Source organism: Lissotriton vulgaris, chromosome 1_1 (assembly GCF_964263255.1).
Source record: "Lissotriton vulgaris chromosome 1_1, aLisVul1.2, whole genome shotgun sequence".
Classification (NCBI taxonomy): Eukaryota; Metazoa; Chordata; class Amphibia; order Caudata; family Salamandridae; genus Lissotriton; species Lissotriton vulgaris.
The window spans coordinates 428303479-428321718 of record NC_141685.1 but is presented as its reverse complement, the minus strand read 5'-3'; the positions used below and the strand labels follow the sequence as shown (position 1 = coordinate 428321718).

Sequence of the window (18240 nt, the reverse complement as noted above, 5' to 3'; positions counted from 1 at the left end):
TGTTCCATGACGGAGCTTGCTGGCGGTCCTGCTTTCGGATGTGGAAGTGAGGTTTGTGCCTGCCGACTGCAGCAAACTAAAACCTCTAACCCTAGGGTGTCCTGATTAAGTCTTTGTCTTGCAGAGGGGTTCGCCTTCCTTTGGAACCAGTCTCTGGTCCTGGACACGTCATAGTCCGGCACTTGCAGGGGAGCTGCCACAGGCGCTGTACTACACGTCTCTTCCTTGTGGAATCCTGCCTTGTTCTGCCAGAGCTTCTTTTTGTCCTCTTCTTCTTCAGCGTAGATCCGGCATTCTGGTGTCAGGGGCACCCCTTAAATCCTGGAATTAGGGTGTGTGAGGGCTTGAAGTCCTGCGGCTAATCCATCCCTGAAGTGACAACATTCAGTGGGTGTAACCCAGACCCACTTTTTTTAGGAGATTTCAAGATGGCATGGACCATCCTCAGCGGTACGGACCCACTAGCCCACACTAGAGGTGTGGCTAGCCTTTGGGGGGTGTACACCTCCTGCGTACCTAATTTCCTCCCAGTAAGAACCCATGAGGCCCTGGGGACAATGACAAATGGTTGAGGCATTTTGGGGATGTTTATGGTAATGGAGAAACTGCAGCCTCTGAGAATTTGTGGGTGAAGGGTGAGTGTGCTCCCTTGCTTTTTTACCTTGAGGAGGTGGAGAGAGCAATCGCGGAGACTTCCAAGAAGAAGGCCCCAGGGCCGGATGGCGTCCCTGCCGACCTTTATAGACATTCCCAAAAACTCTGGGCGGGGGTTCTAACAAATGTGTTTGTAGTCGCAAATAGTAAAGTCTTCCCCAGTACTTGGTCCACCTCTATCATTGTGCCAATCTTTAAAAAAGGCAAGCGGGACCACCCAGGGTGTTACAGGCCAATTTCCCTTTCAGACTCTGCAATTAAGATCTTAGGCAGAGTCCTATTATACAAACTTAGAGATAACATTGATGGGTGTGGGGGCCTAACAAACACTCAATACGGCTTTACAGAAAAGAGGGGCACGGTGGACCAGTGTTCCAATCTGCACATGATAATATCCAAGTACACAGTGGCCAAGGAGGGGTCCTTGTTCTTAGCCTTCATGGACCTCTCCTCGGCTTTCGACCTAGTGAATAGGTCAAAACTGTGGGAAGTTCTAGTGCAGATGGGGGTGGACAAACCACTTGTGTATTTCTTGGCTTCTTCACATCAGGAACTTTTCGCCCAAGTGAGGGTCACGAAGAAGGGGAGATGTACAAGTCACTTCAAATCGCTAAGAGTAGTGCGTCAGGGTTCCATCCTGGCCCCCCTCCTTTTTATCATCTACATAAATGGCCTGGGTAAACATCTAGAGGCTGTGGAGGGGGATGTTCCACGTGTAGGAGAAACGAAGTTCCCGGCTCTCCTATACGCGGACGATGCGGTCCTAATAGCACGCACAGGGGTGGGTCTTCAGCGTTTGCTTGATTCTTTTGGTACCTTTATGGACCAGCTGGACCTAAAGATCAATGCGAATAAATCACACACTACGGTGGTGGGCCGAAACAGAAATAAGAAGAAAATCCTATCCTTTTTCTGTAAGGGAGAGGCTGTGTCTAGGGTGGAAGTTTTTCCCTACTTGGGAGTTATTTTTGATGAGAAGGGCATGTGGGGTCGGTCCACAAATAAAGGCTAAAAGTCTATCAATGGTGAGAGCAACCTCAGCCTTGCTGAGCTTTTCAAAAAGACTGGGGGCCAGGCCCATGGATGCACTTTTAAAAATCTATGACTCCAAATGTATCTCCATAGTCATGTATGGTTCCCCATTATAGGGTTATGTATCACAAGAACTGATACAAAAAGCGGAAAATAAGTTCTTGAGACGCTTATTATCGACTCCCCAGTCCACACCAACATTTTCAATCCACGGGGAGGTGGGACTAGACTATGTAACTGATAGAATCAGAATGGCCCCTTTATTATTCTGGCTAAAGACATGGCTTAATGATGAGTTAACACTTAATCACTCCTTCTTGACAGACGTTATGTCATTAGACCATGCAATGAAAATACCCTGGCTAGAATATGTGAGACACACTTTTGCACAGCTAGGATGTCCGGATTTATATAATGTCCCATCCAGCATTAGGCGAGAGGACGTCATCTGGACTAAAAAGGACTTTATGGCTGTGGCAAGAGTAGCTCGGGAAGAGCAGGAAATGATGAAACCAACGGTCAGACAACATTATTTGTTATTAAGTTCACCTTCCCTTGAGCCTTACCTCAGAATCGTAACTAAGCCCTTTCATAGATTTTTAGGTTTCGCCTGGTGATCCGCGCGGGTCAAAATCTTATGATCCTACAGTGTGGGGCTTTGTCCCGCCTTCTCTTCCATTGGCTAGCTCCATAAATGGAGGCTAGCCATTGGAAGAGATGGGTGTCTGTTACTCTTTTCCCGTCCCGACGCGGTTCGGGGGCGTTTCTGGGTCTTTTTCTAAGTCCCGCCCCTTGTTGCCGTGTGTCCCGGGCCGCGCTGTGATTGGCTGACGGCCCGGGACACCCCTGTGACGTCATTCCCCGGCAGCGCTGTGATTGGCTGCCGGCCCGGGACCTGACTTGTTTCTCCTGTCCTCATGCTCATCGGATTCCTCAGCCAAGCTTATTCATAATCAGGTTAGAGCAGAGTTAACTAGATATAATGCGTCTCGGCCCTGCAGCAAACTCTCTACAGGGGCCAGCTGTGATATTGTGTCATCTAACATAATAGCCGGAGTATACCAAGAAATTGGGGCTTATCTACAGGTTTTAGGTATCCGCAAGAGTGATCCAGTCTATACGAAGAACCCTGCAGTGTGTCTCTGTAAGAAGCGACGCTGTTGAACAGTCTGCGTTCAGTCAGTGTGAGGGACTTCCTTCCGGCCACATCGGCCCTCCCTCCTTACGATGGTTCTCATTTAGATAAGCTCTGAACCAGTTGCGTAATGCGCTTGGGGACGGCATTGATTTTGCTTGGTGGTGTCAATAGGAGCAGAGGGTCATTACCCAAATATTTACCTATTTCCAGAGCTTAATAGAGACATGCGATTGGAATCGGATAGAGCAGGCCGCGGGAGGTCACGCGCTGATTAAACTAAGTGCATGAGTATGGAACAGAGCAGAGCTGGCCATCCCGGCACCTGTCTCTCCGCGCTTGTGCTCCGTCTGCCTGCTGTCCTTTCTGCTCTCCATCTACGATCTTCCGGGCTACATTATATCTCCATCTCTCTCCACACTGTTACTGTTACCTCGAAGTTTAACATGATGCACATGTATTAAACATTTTTTAACACTGTGCACTAGTCTAACTTCTCAGAGAGAGAAAAAATAACATGTGATGTAAAACGGTCGACAAAGATGCCCATCTAGTGGCTGAACTACAGAAGCAGGAACACTATGGACCAATCCCGGCGTCCATGCATGAACACACTGTGTGGTCCTAAGCAATCACCATATTTTACCACGCCTCCATTTTACTTATCATATGTGCGAGCACCTTGAAATTAATTAGTTCAGAATGGTATGTATGTTTAAATAGCCTTTACGGTTGGCCCGTCAATAATAGCAAGGCTAGCATTGGAAACCCATGAGAACTGGCTTGCAACATGGTTCACTCATAGCCTCCTAATACGACGACGGGGATTGATACGAATATGTAACCTATCACTACTATTAAAGCCACTCAATTCGGGGATACATTGTAATGCGCATCGGTCACACTTGCGCATTTATGAGGCGATCGGATATACCTTCAAGGGGCTTGTTTCTTTAACAGTAATGAGGGTGACATTGGGGCAGCGGGGGTGGGTGGTCATGTCATTAGAGTGGCACGGGACGGCGACATAAATAATGTTCCTTTTCGCAGATTCTGCCTCTTCTGCGTAAGTAGAGGAGAGTTGGGCACAGTCTCCTCCCAGCTCCTCTGCTTGTAGCCAGTCTCTCCCAGCCACTGCCCGAGCAGAGGATGGAATCCCGACGAAGCACTAGTCTGCACGGATTTCGGAGCTGTTTGGCGGAACGACACAGAAAGGTGGCTATCTTACGTATGAGCCTCAACCAGTTATAGACATGCTGCAGGTGTATGAGCCATACAGTTCAACACAGGCAAACGTGTGGAACGGGAATACTTCCACATTTGGCAAAACAGAGATAGTAACTTGATATACGAGTTTCAAACCAATGTGAACACTTGCTCTAGGCACCTATCTTCACTCGCAGAGCCCCCACCGCTGGAAAATACAGGCTGCGCACACCCAGAGGCTGCTGACATCGCCTCTCCCAGCCTACTCCTCTTTTCAGCCCCCCACCACTGGACATCGAAGCCGGGACTTCCAGTCTCGCCCTGGCCTCCGCAATCCCCACCATGAGCCCCCCCAGCAGTCCGAGAACAGTTTACCCTGTTGCAAACATCCTTGTCCCCGTATCAGTGCAAGCGAACGCGTTTGGCGGCCTCCGTTTCCGGTACTTTGAAGCCTTGTAAGAACGTTTGTTACCTTAACTTTGTGTAATTTGTGAACTTAATGTTTCCCTCGTCTTCGCTGCTTGTTTCTTAGTCTTAGTCACTATTGTACTCATGGAGCATTTGTGCACCCGGCTCCTCCCACCTTTGAACCCTAATCTGAAAAACTTGAGTGCAACAAGCACCAACATCGCATCCTCCACCGCCACCCCCCCTCCAGATCGCGCCCGCCCCCCGCCCCCTGAGCGCCCGCCCAACTGCACTCCAACCCAAAGGGCCTCAGAAGGATGAAAGGCCCCCTGCATGCGTCCACCCCCCTCATGCAAGGTCTCTCCTGCAAGCACTCCCCCCAGGTCCTCCCGCGCACCGCCGACCGCCACTCTCTACTGCCAGCCCCAGGCGGTACCGCAACCTAACCCGCCCCGTGGGTACAGTGTGGGAGCGTGCTCGGTTATGCATAGGCGTGTCGCATAGAGCCCCCAAGAAAGCGTGGTGCTCCGCCCTGCCGCTTGCACAGGCCATGTGGGGTTGTTGCGCTCTGCAAAGGTACAGTCAATGGATGAATGTGTCTTCTTGTGTACACACTTTGAGCTATCACGGATTCAGGCAAGTATAGAAGGGGAGGCGAGGCACATGCAGCCCAGTGCCCAGATGAGGTGACATGCGCATGGGACGGTTTGCCTCACACTTCTCAGTTCAGTTAAGTTGTGGCTCTGTGTTTTGCACGCAGTACTTATGGTCCGGCGTTCTCCAGTTTAACCAGTAGCGCTTCTCTTCATAAAGCGCTACACCCAAATAAAGATGGGGGGTTGAGTTATACTTTGGTATGTGATGATATGCTTTATTATATTCTGCCATGTGTATGTTATGTGTTGTCACACGCTGCACTGTATGCCATGGTGCACATCGTGCTGTGCTCTGGTATGTTCTATGTTTTGCTTTGCTTTTGGATGCTATATGCGTTCATAGGTTTGTTATATATTAATGTGTGCTATGCTCCGCTGCTCTGTGTTATGTGTTGTTCTGCACTACGCTGTATGTTACGGTGTATATCATGCTGTCATCTGGTATTGTCTATGCCATGATTTGCTACGTTAATCTATATGTTATGACATGTTTCGGTATATAGTATACTGTGCCGGGGGCAAAATCATAAGCCAATTACGTTTACGAGGCATGAGGGAACAAGGTCATGAAGAGTGGTCGGGGCTTTGGGCTGAGATCTGACCCCCAACATCCCTCCCCTCAAAACAGAAGCTTCTGAAGCTACCACTTATGAAAACAAATACCCATGAAACGCAGCAGCCCCCACCCTCCAGATATGAGCTGGAAACCCACATCCCACACCTGCAGTGTGAGAGAAAGCAGTGTGTGTGAGAGACAGCATTGTGTGTTCTAGAGAGACTGTAGTGTGAGAGAGACAGCAGTGTGAGAGACATTTTATTTATGCTTTGATTTTTGAAACATAAATAAAACGCGTTATTTGCAATGTCAATAGCTTAAATTTGTGTAAATACACGACGTATTGCATTGCAAATGCAATAGGTCTCGCATTTGCGAGAAATTAAGCTATTGCCATTGTAAATGTTTTCAAAACTAACACATAAATAAAAATGTCATTTACAATGCCAATAGCTCTAACTTTTGCAAAGGCAAGACCGTTGCATTGTAAATGCTTGTTGTTCATTAAATTCAGATTTAATTGAATCCACTACTCCCTAGGCACTTACCATTCGTGGGCAAGCCGGAAAGCGGCCCTCCATGCAGTTGCGACGAATTCTCCCTGCAGGACTATATGCACTTTATCATGTTTTGCAGTCTGTACACGGTCCCTAGGAAGAAATATCTGGCACCCTTACTAACCTCTTAAGCGCTGCCGACTGCCAACGGTCGTCACGAGCACTACCTCCCCAGTGCTGCGCACGACCATTGGACGTCCATTCAGCACTAGTTCCAATGGACAGCGCAGCACTGGGGAGGGATATTTGCGCCGCAGCTAAGGTGTTAAGAGAAGCAGGCTTTATCCAGGTTAGGCCTGCCTTCATTTATTTACAGTCTTTATGTAGTACCCGTGTTATTTTTTGTGTGGCCAGTTTCCTAGTGGCGGCTTAGAGAATTAAATCAAAAAAGACCCACTGAGGGATTTTGTACAGTTAAAGCGTGTACTAACACTGAAATATTTACAAAGTGCTCAGGTTTGCATCTGTCTACAATATGCACCATTAATGAATTTGCAATGATTGTGTATATGTATGAAATAAGTATCTTTTAATTGTATATAAATGGTTTATTGCTTTTATGATTTTAACGAATTGAATAAAGTGCATTTGACTGACTGACTGACTGACTGACTGACAGGTCTTTGTCTCCACTGGGAGACAAGTCACTTACATATTGGAGGTGGTGTAGCCTTTGAGACTCACCACTCTGATGGGTCATTTACTAGACATCATGGGAGGGTGGAGGTGTGATCTCCTTACTGCTCAGGCCTTTTGTCTCACGTCCTCTGGGAGTGATAGCATTCGCCAGCAGGAGGTCAGACCTCTGTGCTGGCAGCAAACAGCTCAGAGAGCCCGCCAAGGCACAAAGGAACTCGGTATCTTGGTTGGCACTCTAAGCGTGTCACCTGTGTGCATGCCACTTTACGCTCAATATGAGAATAGTGTCAGGGGTGAAAAGACAAGGTGTTTGATACCAAACACAACTGAACTCGGTGGTACCATCAGGGATCTGGCTATCTCGGTTTTGCCCCATAGCCAGTCCATGTTGACCTATGGACTGTCGTTTACTTACAGTTAGCTTGACTGGCAAGGTTACAGTGTAAGCATATATGTCTGCGCATATATGTCTGCACATTTATGCCCTCACCATTAAGATAACGCACCCTGCCTCCTGGGCTTTAGGAGGCTTATCTTAGGAGTAACTTACATACCTTACTGCAGTGAGGTGACCCAGTCACGCATGGTGTGTGCAAAGCCGCACTTGAGCAGAGGAGCTGCTTGTACAGGCTGTGGTAGCAGTCCTGCAGACTTTACTTTTACTCTGGTCACTTAGGGTGGCCCAAATAGTGCTGCAGCCCTGGTGATCCCTTTAACACCCTGGCCCTGGGTACCACTGGTCCCAAATACCAAGGACTTCCAGAAGGGGGGGGGGGGGTTAAAGTATCTGCCAATTGGGTGTACCAATTCACATTACCTTTGGAGGGAAAAAGCACTGAGGCCTGGTTAGCATGTCCCAGTGCACTTTCAGTTCTAAAACCATTCACAGCAAAAAGTGGGGGGTGATCATGCAAAAAGGGCACTTTCCTACATTACTTAATTGCGATTTTCAGCAAATCGCAATTCAGACATTGCTATTCCTAATGTATGAAACACATCTAGTTTCATTTAGCGATTCTGAATGGGGTAACAGATGGACCTAAATCATGAATATTAATGAGTTTGTCACCATCTGCGATTATTTTTTTTTTAATACGAGATGCATTTGAAAAGAAAAAAATTCAACATTAAAGTTTCGTTTTTTAACATTAGGCAGTGGTCCTCGATTTCCCAAACAAGGTCAGACCGTGGAAACCGATAAAACATCATCCACCTGGGGCACTGGTCAATCATTCTTAACAGCATTTCAGACAGCAATGAACAGAAGGTCCATGAAGTAGACAATAAGGAGCTGGTTGTTGCGGTTTGTATTCGGTTCCAACGTCTAGACTCAGTTTCACAGCAAAGGTTCCCTAGCTGGGCTGAGAGTCAAACTTTGAAATCCAAATACAGAAACCATGGCAAACTCCACGAATGGCAAATACTGAGAAATTAAGTAGATCTAGCATAAACTTCTGAATAGAAGAGCAAAACTTTGAGAATAGTTGTACATTTGTTCTAGGACATTGGGGTAGCTGTGTACTACTTTCCAATAAAAGGACTGAATAACAGAAAATTAGAAACGTTTTTCATGGTGTATGTGATACGATCCCGCTATCCTCCCCGCCAGGACTGGGCCCTCTTGAACACTTACCGCTATCCTCCCCGCCAGGACTCAGCCCCCTCGGACATTCCCCTATTTCAGGAACGGGTCCCGAAGCAGAAACCATGACGATTAGACCCCCCGCCCTTCTCTGTCTTACAGGAACCAGCCGAAGGAAGGCATAGACAGGAAGTACATCCCTCTGACCCCGGAAGTTCCATCCCCGTGGCAGCGCCAGAACAAGGAAAAACCGGAAGCAGAGGCCAGAACGCCGTCGGAGCATCGTGGCAGGACACTCGGACTGGAGCTGAAGAAGGAGAGCAGGCAAACACTGAAGACGTGTGGACGGAAGATTGGTGGAGTCCCCAGAAGGTGGCTGAAGAGCGGCCGCGACTCACTGGAGAGTTGCGGCGGACCGTGTGAGTACCCGTATTTCCATCTTCAGAGCACCCTAGGTGCTCGCTGTAAATACCCTGAACATTTCTCTCTTAGCCACAAGTGTCGTGATAGCTGCACTGTATAGTAATTGTAAGGCACCCTTCACTGTGTATAAAGCCCTCCCCCTCACGACCCTACCAAACACTCTCTCGCTTCATACCTACCCCTCCCCCTCGATACCTTGCCCCTTCCTCGCGGTCTTCTTTCCATCCCCCACTACCCCGGGTGAAGGTAACTGGAGCAAATACTCACTAGAGTCCCAAACAGAACTAACGGTACCTTTTTTTTCTTTCCTCTTATTGCCCTCCGAGGATCCTCCCCGATTCCGGACCCCCCCACCGACCCTCGAAGAAAGGAACCCGGACCCAAGACCCGAAGAGCACCCGGACACCCTCCTTTGGAACCCTTTTGTTTGTGACATAACTGTTTCCTGACTTGTGTGAAATAAAACACCGGCATAGCCCACTATATCCGGCCTCCTTGCCTGCTTTTCCAGCCTGCGGCACACCCACGATCACAGTGTAACACTGCCAGGCTTACTCAAGTATATCATCCTTCTGATGTATGTGAAGTGGAAGGATGAAGGCTTGTAAGCATCAGAGAGGCATGTAAATGTCTCTTGCATTAGCTCCGGAATTCTCTTACCATAAACCGATACACTTTTCAGTTCAGAGAAAGCTTTCAATATTTTCTTAAGCATTACATTTCCTTGCATTCAAACTCAGCAACATTTTCAGACACAATTTGCTAAAAAGTACATACACGAGTTTCCCGGTGTTCTTCTGTGGACTGCTAAAACACAAAAGAAAAAATAGGGAAGTTGTAACAAAACTTAAACACCACTATACTATTAGTTTATACAGTGCAATCTGTATTGTGGAAAATGAAAGCAGGTAAAATAATTTGGTACAAGAAACAACTTCATTGATTATTGCAATTTTTTAAAATAATTACATAAAAAGATCAAAACATTTGAACAACGAAAATATTGTACAAGCAACCACATCCACAAGATAGGGAAAGCATGTGCCGGTCGAATACCAGCGAGTGCACAATAAAGGGAGAAATATCTGCATTTGAGCACCAAGCCATAAGACAAAATAAAACCATAAACTGATTCCACATAGCCAGAATATTTCAACACTTTTTTATGCAAATTGATTTGGGGAAATTAATACTGAACATTAACAGCAGTTCAGAAAACAAACAAACTAAATATAAAAAAGATGATCCCTGAAACACTTCAAGCATATGTGCCTTGCAATCTTCAGAATCTATATTCAGTAAATCACAATTGTTTTCTCCTCCAACTTGTACACGTATAGTATAGTAAAAAATCTCACTCTACTTCCCCAGCCGCCAATAAATAGTGAGGACTTACAAACTCGTTGCAACGAGCTGGCAGATTACTTCTTTAATAAAATAGATAGTATCTATTCTGCTTTCCCAGCCATACACTCACAGAATCAGGCAGTTACTGCCAGTTTTTCTGACTATGGAGCAGCAGAAAATAAAACGCCAATTTTGGAGAATTTTCCATTATTACAGCAGGACCTATTAGCTAGCCTAATGACCCAGGTAAAATCTGGCTCCCCCAGCGATTCGGCCCCTCCTAAATTCCTAAGGACTGTCAGTCAGGTCATCCTACCGGTCATGTTAAAAGTACTTAATGCCTCCATCTCCACCAATATAGTTCCTCCTAAGTGGAAGGAAGCGAGGGTAAAAGCACTTGCTAAAAAACCGAATATTAGTATCACCAATCTCAGCAATTATCGTCCTATCTCCTTGCTCCCCTGGGCCAGCAAGTTATTGGAAAAATACATCAATGGCCTTTTGACCAAGTTCCTTGAGGAAAACAATCTCCTTGATCCCTCGCAGACTGGCTTCCGCCCCAAGCATGGGACGGAATCGGCTCTCCTGGCGGTCTTGGAGGAAACTAGGGGCATCTTGGATCGGGGAGGATCGGTGGCAGTCGTCCTCCTCGATCTCAGTGCCGCTTTCGACACTGTAAATCACACTATCTTGTTACAGCGCCTCAAGGAAATTGGGATACAAGGAGGAGCACTGGAGTGGATCCGCTCTTTTCTTTCCAGCAGGCAATTTCAGGTCTTTGAGGGAGCAACTATCTCCACAAGCAAGCCCTTGAACTGCGGAGTTCCGCAGGGCTCCTCATTGAGTCCGACGTTGTTTAACGTCTACATGAGACCACTGGCTGGGGTCGTCCGTCCGTATGGTATTAAGATCGTTACCTACGCGGACGACACCCAGCTGGTGGTCTCCCTCACGCCGGCTGGAGACCCTGGAGGTACAGTGGACTTGCCCAAATGTCTGAGCGAGATTAATCGATGGATGACCATGTCTTGTCTCAAACTTAATTGAGACAAGACAGAGGTCATGATGATGGGACATCTAGCACCTCCCACGATTAATCAAATCTGGCCAACCTGCCTGGGCACCCCTCCAGTGCCCAGAGATACCATCAAGAGCCTGGGAATCTGGTTGGACAAGTCCCTAACATTCAATCATCAGGCCACTGTATTATCTGCCACCTGTTTTGGCCTCATTAGAATGCTGAAAAAAATTCTCCCATTACTACCGTTTGAGGCCAGACAAATCGTGGTCCAGGGACTGATACTAGCCAGGCTGGACTTTGGAAATGCGCTCTACCTTGGGACCCCTGACTCCACACTTAAAAAGTTGCAGGTAATCCAGAACTGTGCGGCCCGAACCCTGCTCCAACTCCCTCGCAGGACCTCTGTGAAGGCCGGACTGAAAAAATTACACTGGCTCCCGGTGAAAGACAGGATCAGCTTCAAATCCCTTTGTGTCGCCCATCAATCTTTCTGGGAAACCGGGCCACTGATTAGTCGCCCCCTAATTACCCCTTACCTTCCCAGCAGACAACTTCGATCCACAAATGCTTTACTAGCGGTAGTACCAAAAGTTAAAAGATCTAGATCAGGAGGTCGCTCTTTTTCCCTGAATGCGGCCAAATTATGGAACAGTCTTCCCTTCCACCTTAGGTCCAACCCTGACCTTACCTCCTTTAGGAAAAATTTAAAAACCTTCCTGTTCAATAAATAAGTAACCTTTCCTGGACTCAGCCCCACAGGTAACACCTGTTAGTTTTTCAGCGCTAGGACGCCTCCGGGCAGCTATTTTGCGCTTTATAAAATTCATTTTCATTTCATTTCACACGGCCTAATCTACTGGACAGAACTAGTCCAGTCGAGCACACACCTCGATTGTCAGGGAAGCGGACAGAACATCATGTAATCCACATCAGCAAACCATCGAAAATTGAACTGCGTTTGGTAGGATTGAGCAAACGAAGGTATGGAAATCTGGGCATGAAAATCTTGTGAATACCGTAGTAAAACAAATGAAAGATCTCAAATACAGCAGGCCGGCCCACTTGCAGTCCTCCATTCTGCATGCAGACAAGAATATATATGCTCAATACTACAACATGGTCCACAAATGCAAGAGAAAATTAAATGCACTGCACCAAAGACTACAATACAAAAGCATTATAATGTGAGAATATCAATGTGCTCTGCCAAAATTATACAACCCTAAGTTCTCTGCAGCAGTTCCCAAGAAAGTGCCACACAAGCCATGCTCATGCAAAGCAGTATCACGTCAGCTGGCATACCACACAACTTTCAAACCGATTGTTTACTCGTTCTGGTGACCAGGGCTCTGCATTTTTCCTTGCACGAAAGAGGAAACCCAGTTTCTTATAACATCACCTTCAAAGATAAATGAGGTGAGCGCTGGTACCTCATGTAATAAGCATATGCAATGCAATAGGTCTCGCACTTGTGAGTTTGAGCTATTGGCATTGCAAATGACAAGGCCATTTATTTAAGTGTTTTGATAATATGCAAGCGTAAGTAAGGAATTTAAGTACAAATTGCATGTTTACACACCGCTTGCAGGTTTTCAAAACACATAAATTAAAGCCATTATCATTTACAATGCCAATAAGTCAAACTATTGAAAATGCAAGCCAGAGCTACTGGCTTTGCCAATGTGTGTAAGCTATGTTCTAGAGAGGGGGAAGCATTACAACTGACTAATTTGGGAGTTGAGGGGTGGTTACACTCTGATAATTTACAGTTGCAAAGAAAATAAATCACTGACTGTAGCAAGGCGGTGCCGACAAGCATAGGACAAGAAAACATTTCAGACTGTTGGACTGCAAAGCCACTCTCTCCCCCTCTTATTTCTCCTCAGCAGGATGAGTGAAGTCCTTCGATTCACCCTCTGTCGGAATATACAGACGAACATCACGACGGCTCCTTTAACTGGGGTTTCCAAGATGACCAGACTCCACCCCGCCTGACGTCAACGCGTTCACCGCAATAAGGAGCAATGATTCCCTGAAATGGGTGTGCGCCGACATCGGAGTGGATGAAGAAGACCTGAGAGAGAAGGATGCAAAATACGGAAGAGGAGAAGCAGGAGATTACAGCGTGGACGGCTCGACAAGACCATCAGGAACCCTGGCTAAGCCAGGAGGCCATAGTCACCAGGCTTCACCGGGCCATACTCCAGAAGGAGCGTGGCTTCCTCAGGTACGGGAGCGGTTCACGGGGTGGATCGGGAGGAGGGACAGCTCGAACAGCTAAACGGGAATTGTAGGACACATTCTGGGACATGGGGTGATAGCTCCCCAGGCGGAAAAAGTAAGGGCCATAGTAGAGACGCCTTTCCCCACCAACAAAAGAGTGCTGCATGCCTTCCTGGGATTGGTGGGATACTACCGACACTTTGTCCCACAATTTTTGGAGGTGGCCTCCCCATTGACAAATGTCTTACGTAAAGACTCTCGACCTCAGCTGTTACTACATCATTCCACCAGGGAGATGCAAGAGGCCTTCCAGAGCTTAAAAGATACCATCACCACTGGTCCTGTACTAGCCTCCCCAGATTTTAGCAAGACCTTCTTATTGTCCACTGATGCCTCTAACTGTGGGGATGGGAGCAGTATTGTCCCAGAGAGCGGAAGATGGGTTAGAGCATCCTGTCCTATACAGTAGCCGGTTCCCTAGGGAGACTAGATACCCTACAATAGAAAAGGAGTGTTTGGCTATAAAATGGGCAGTAGACAAGTTAAGATACTATCTGGAGGGGCGACCAGTCATTCTATACACAGACCATGCCCCCCTGCAGTCGGTGTGCAGAAATAAGGCACAAAACCCCAGGGTTCTCAGCTGGTTCTTATCATTACAGCCTATTTCCTTCGAGGCACGCCACCGAAAGGGAAAAGAGAACGGGAATGCAGACTATCTGTCCCGAGTATTTCCTCTCCCCGATCAGGAAAATCCATGAGTGGGTGGGGGCGGGGGCAGGGGGGTATGTGGCAAGGCGGGGCCGATAAGCATAGGACGAGAACACATTTCAGAATGGTGGACTGGAACGCCACTCTCTCCCCCTCTTAGTTCTCCTCAGCAGGATGAGTGAAGTCCTCCGACTCACCCTCTGTCGGAATATACAGACAAACTTCACGACGGCTCCTTTAACTGGAGTTTCCAGGATAACGAGACTCCACACCCGAGTGATGTCAACGTGTTCGCCGCAATAAGGAGCAAAGATTCCCGGAAATGGGTGTGCGCTGACACCAGAGAAGAGGAAGAAGACCCGAGAGAGAAGGCTGCGGAATACGGAAGAGGAGAAGCAGGAGATTACAGCGTGGGCGGCTCGACAAGACCATCAGGAACCCAGGCTGAGCCAGGAGGCCATCATGAGCACGCTTCGCTGGGCCACGCTCCAGGAGAAGCGTGGCTTGCTCAGGTATGGAAGCGGTTCACAAGGTGGATCGTGAGGAGGGACAGCTCGAACAGCTAAACGGGAATTGTAGGAGCCTCGGAGTCGTTCCTGCTTGCACCCCTAGCACGAGCACTCTCACTCTTCCTTTATAATGTATCACAAGTGTGTGCGGTGCCCCTTCACCCCCTGGCCCCTTTCTCACCATCACAGTTCGGATTCTTTACACTCATTCTCCTTTCTTTTTCCTACTCATCATCATCAAGGAGAGGACAGCGTACAGACTAACCGGATTCCAGGAGGCAGAACAGAACAGCCTAGGAAGAACCCAAAGGACCGCGCGCAAGACGGATCCTGCCACGTTTGCCCCCGAAAGACTGACAACCAGACATAAACGTGTATTTGGCAAAATAAAACCCTATATAAGCAGACCTGGTTTCCTTCCTGTTTCGACGACTCCGCCACACTGGCGTAGTTAAAATAATTTCTAGTGATTTAGCTTACTTCAAGCATTCCATCCTTTACTTTTCGTCTTGCCTAATCATGAGTGACACCAAATAAAAGACTTATGGTATCGACAACCACTGGAATTCACAGTCTAAAAACAGACACTAAGGGCCATATCTTTGTAACGTAGGTTTTGCAATTCTCAAATAGCGATTTTTAGTGAATCGCTATTTGAGAATCGCAAAATGCTATGTATGTAGGATTTGCTAATAATTTTGCGAATCCTACATATTCCTTAATTGCAAATTGCAATTTGCAATAAAGGAATACCTCCCCATTGATTCCTATGGGCCTAGAGGCCCATAAGAGTGAATGGGAAGACATTCTCCATTTGCGATTCTCAATTAGAGAATCGAAAATTGAGAATGCAATTTCAAGGGTGCCAGGGTGTCAAAAGGACACCCTGCTGCACCCCTGAAATGTGCATGTGTGCACATGCTGAGCACATACATGCCTTAAGGGCTTTTATGAGCGCCACATGGCGCTTTGAAAAATGAAAAAAAGTGAATTTTCAAAGAAATCGCAAATTACCACCAACTTGAAGTTGGTGGTAAATTGCGATTCCTTAAGGCCAAATTGCACTTTTTCTGTGCTTCTTACATTGCATTTAAGGAATAGCAATTCAATCGCAAAATAAGGAATCGCAAATTTTGCGTTTCATTATTTTGCGTGGCAGTTTTCCTTTCATACATACCACTGATCCAAATTGCGATCGCAAACGCAGAAATTCGCAAATTGCGATCGCAATTTGGAATGATACATATGGCGCTAAATCCATCAAAAAAACAAGCTCAGTTCAATTCTCAGTGGCAAAAAAAACCCAAATCAAAGTTGTTAAAATAATTTCTTGGGATTTACAGTTTTGGTGTGCTAGTATGCTGCAGTTGGTTGCTCATGACTTGCTGTCCCCGAACTTTTAATGCAAGACAATGAGAGAAGCAAATCTATTCTCAAACTGGCATTTTATCATAATTTCCCGCGAGCTAAACGTTGGGTGCTGTCATGCACTGGGAATGTACATAAGGAAAGTAACCATCATCAACCAAAGCAAATTAACCTTCCTTCCTCTGATTTTCTACCAAATTTGGGATGGGGGATATGTCTACAGGCTAAATTGGGCTGGGACAAAGAAGAACGAGAGAAAGAAAGTCTGTAGATCTTCAGGCAGCGATGACATCCCTCGGACCCAGAATCGACTGTTCACTACACTATGCCAATGGTTTATGCTTGCCTAACCGATGTAAATAAGTATTTGTTAGGGAAGCCAGGCCATGTCACCCAACCAAGCATAACCAAGCAAGGATTTCGTACTGTGTTTGCATAAGATGCCTGAGGGATCAGTTTTCTATGACACTTGAGGGTAAATAGGTTGAGTTATATGGTGCTTCATTCTCTAAACAGTTTCAATCTACATAAACTTACCACTAAGTGATGCACAGATTAAAGCCTACAAAAGTTGAGCAATTAACAAACAGCACACATTCGCCGTTTCAGAGTCCCTAGTCCAACCCATAATGACTGCAATAACAAATAACAGTCCTGAAGAACGTCATTGTCACTGAAAGTTTTTTTTATTTGGCATGTGATCATGACCACCAAAACCCTTCTCGTCGCGCAACCGCGTGACAGTGATACTGTAGTATACAGTCAGGCGGTGTGCGGAAAGACGACTAAGAACTGTGGTGCAAGTCTCGTTTTGAAGAATATTCGGGGCGTCATTCTAAATTTCTTTGTTCAAATGGAATATTTGCTTAATAACTGATGGCCATTTTTTAATGTGTGCGCTTTGATTGAAAATAGATGGACTATAGAAGGGAGAGAACCTAGTTTTTGTATAGGTCTAAATGTAATAGGTATGATAATTTTTTCCCGTTTTGCACAGAAATGATTGCTGTTGCAAACCTATACACATATAGTACTAAAACATCGACGCATTCTTAAACAGTTGGTTAGAAAATAAGACTCAAAGCCACTCTTTATTAATATGTTTTTTTTTATAGCTTTGTTGTTGCCTGTGCCGACCTTTCCTTTTGTGGTCCATAAAAATATTACTATGGCAAGATGACCACAGGCTTTGGCTGACCAGTCTTTCTTCAGTTCCTGTGGGCTCCAAAGTGATGCCTGTTTCAGGGTGTTTTAGCTAATGCTATAATGTAAATATACAGCGGACCAGAGAGGAGGCGAGGGGTACGTGGTTGATGCAATTATAGTTTACAAGGGGAGAGATGTGTCGAAACGCCCAGAGCAGCTGACTTTAGCCTTAGGCAACCGAATTCTAGTCTCGGCATCAGCTTAACATCCTGTGTTTCTGGTCAAATCACTTGATGCAAGAATAAGACGACCGGGAATCTTGGCTGGTTGATTCAAACTTTTGCCCCCAGCAGCACAAATAGCATAAAAACAAGCATGAATGGCGTGAAGCGGGCGCCACAAGAGATTCAGAGGTAACGGTCTCCATTTTGCAAGAACACCAGCCTGCAATTTGAACAAAAAAATATTTGCAATGCAATAGGTATCGCACTGGAATGCCGGCCGCCATTGTCCCATCTGATTACTGCAGGCATGATATGCTTTGTTTACAACGAACATCTGTTGTTCAGCGCCAAGAGACCTCTGGGTGAACGTGCGCTGTACAAATACACATGTTATGTTATGTTATGTTACATTTAAACACGTCGTGCATGCAGTAAGAGAAAGTCAATAATAGTGCTTACAGTCGAAATGAAACCTGGTCTTGTACTTTACTGATTTAGGGAGATGGCAGTTGTGTGCAGAACCCCATACTCTCTGCTGCATCCCCCAAACTTACAGCGATATCTCTGTGTGCAGTAAAACACGCGGTGAAAGAATGCATTATGAAAGTGAAAGTGCGCATAGCGCACTGTCAATACATACAAAACAAGCTACACAAACAAAGATGGCATGGGCCAGTCGCCATGGGCCGTCCCAAAAGGCGGCAGGGCAGTAAAAACAAAGCCCGATATCCAATCATGCGCCACCATTTACCATAATGGATGACGCAAGCCAATCGGAAAGAGGGGCGGTGATTCAAGTCCCTTTCTAAATCTTGTTTACTATAGCTCTCGCAGGCGAGGAGC

The 18240-nt window shown here is 46.5% G+C and overlaps 1 protein-coding gene across 2 annotated transcripts in view; it reads right to left on the bottom strand.

Moving 5' to 3' along the window:
• The window catches only part of MYSM1 (Myb like, SWIRM and MPN domains 1), a 400819-nt gene that overhangs the window by 252647 nt on the left and 129932 nt on the right, over positions 1–18240 (bottom strand). The window contains exon 5 of one of the 2 annotated variants that reach the window (XM_086952977.1): positions 9626–9655. In XM_086952977.1, coding sequence (XP_086809103.1) covers positions 9626–9655 — 30 coding nt within the window. The remainder of the gene's footprint in view (positions 1–9625; positions 9656–18240) is intronic. The other variant, XM_086952986.1, reaches the window with a different exon arrangement.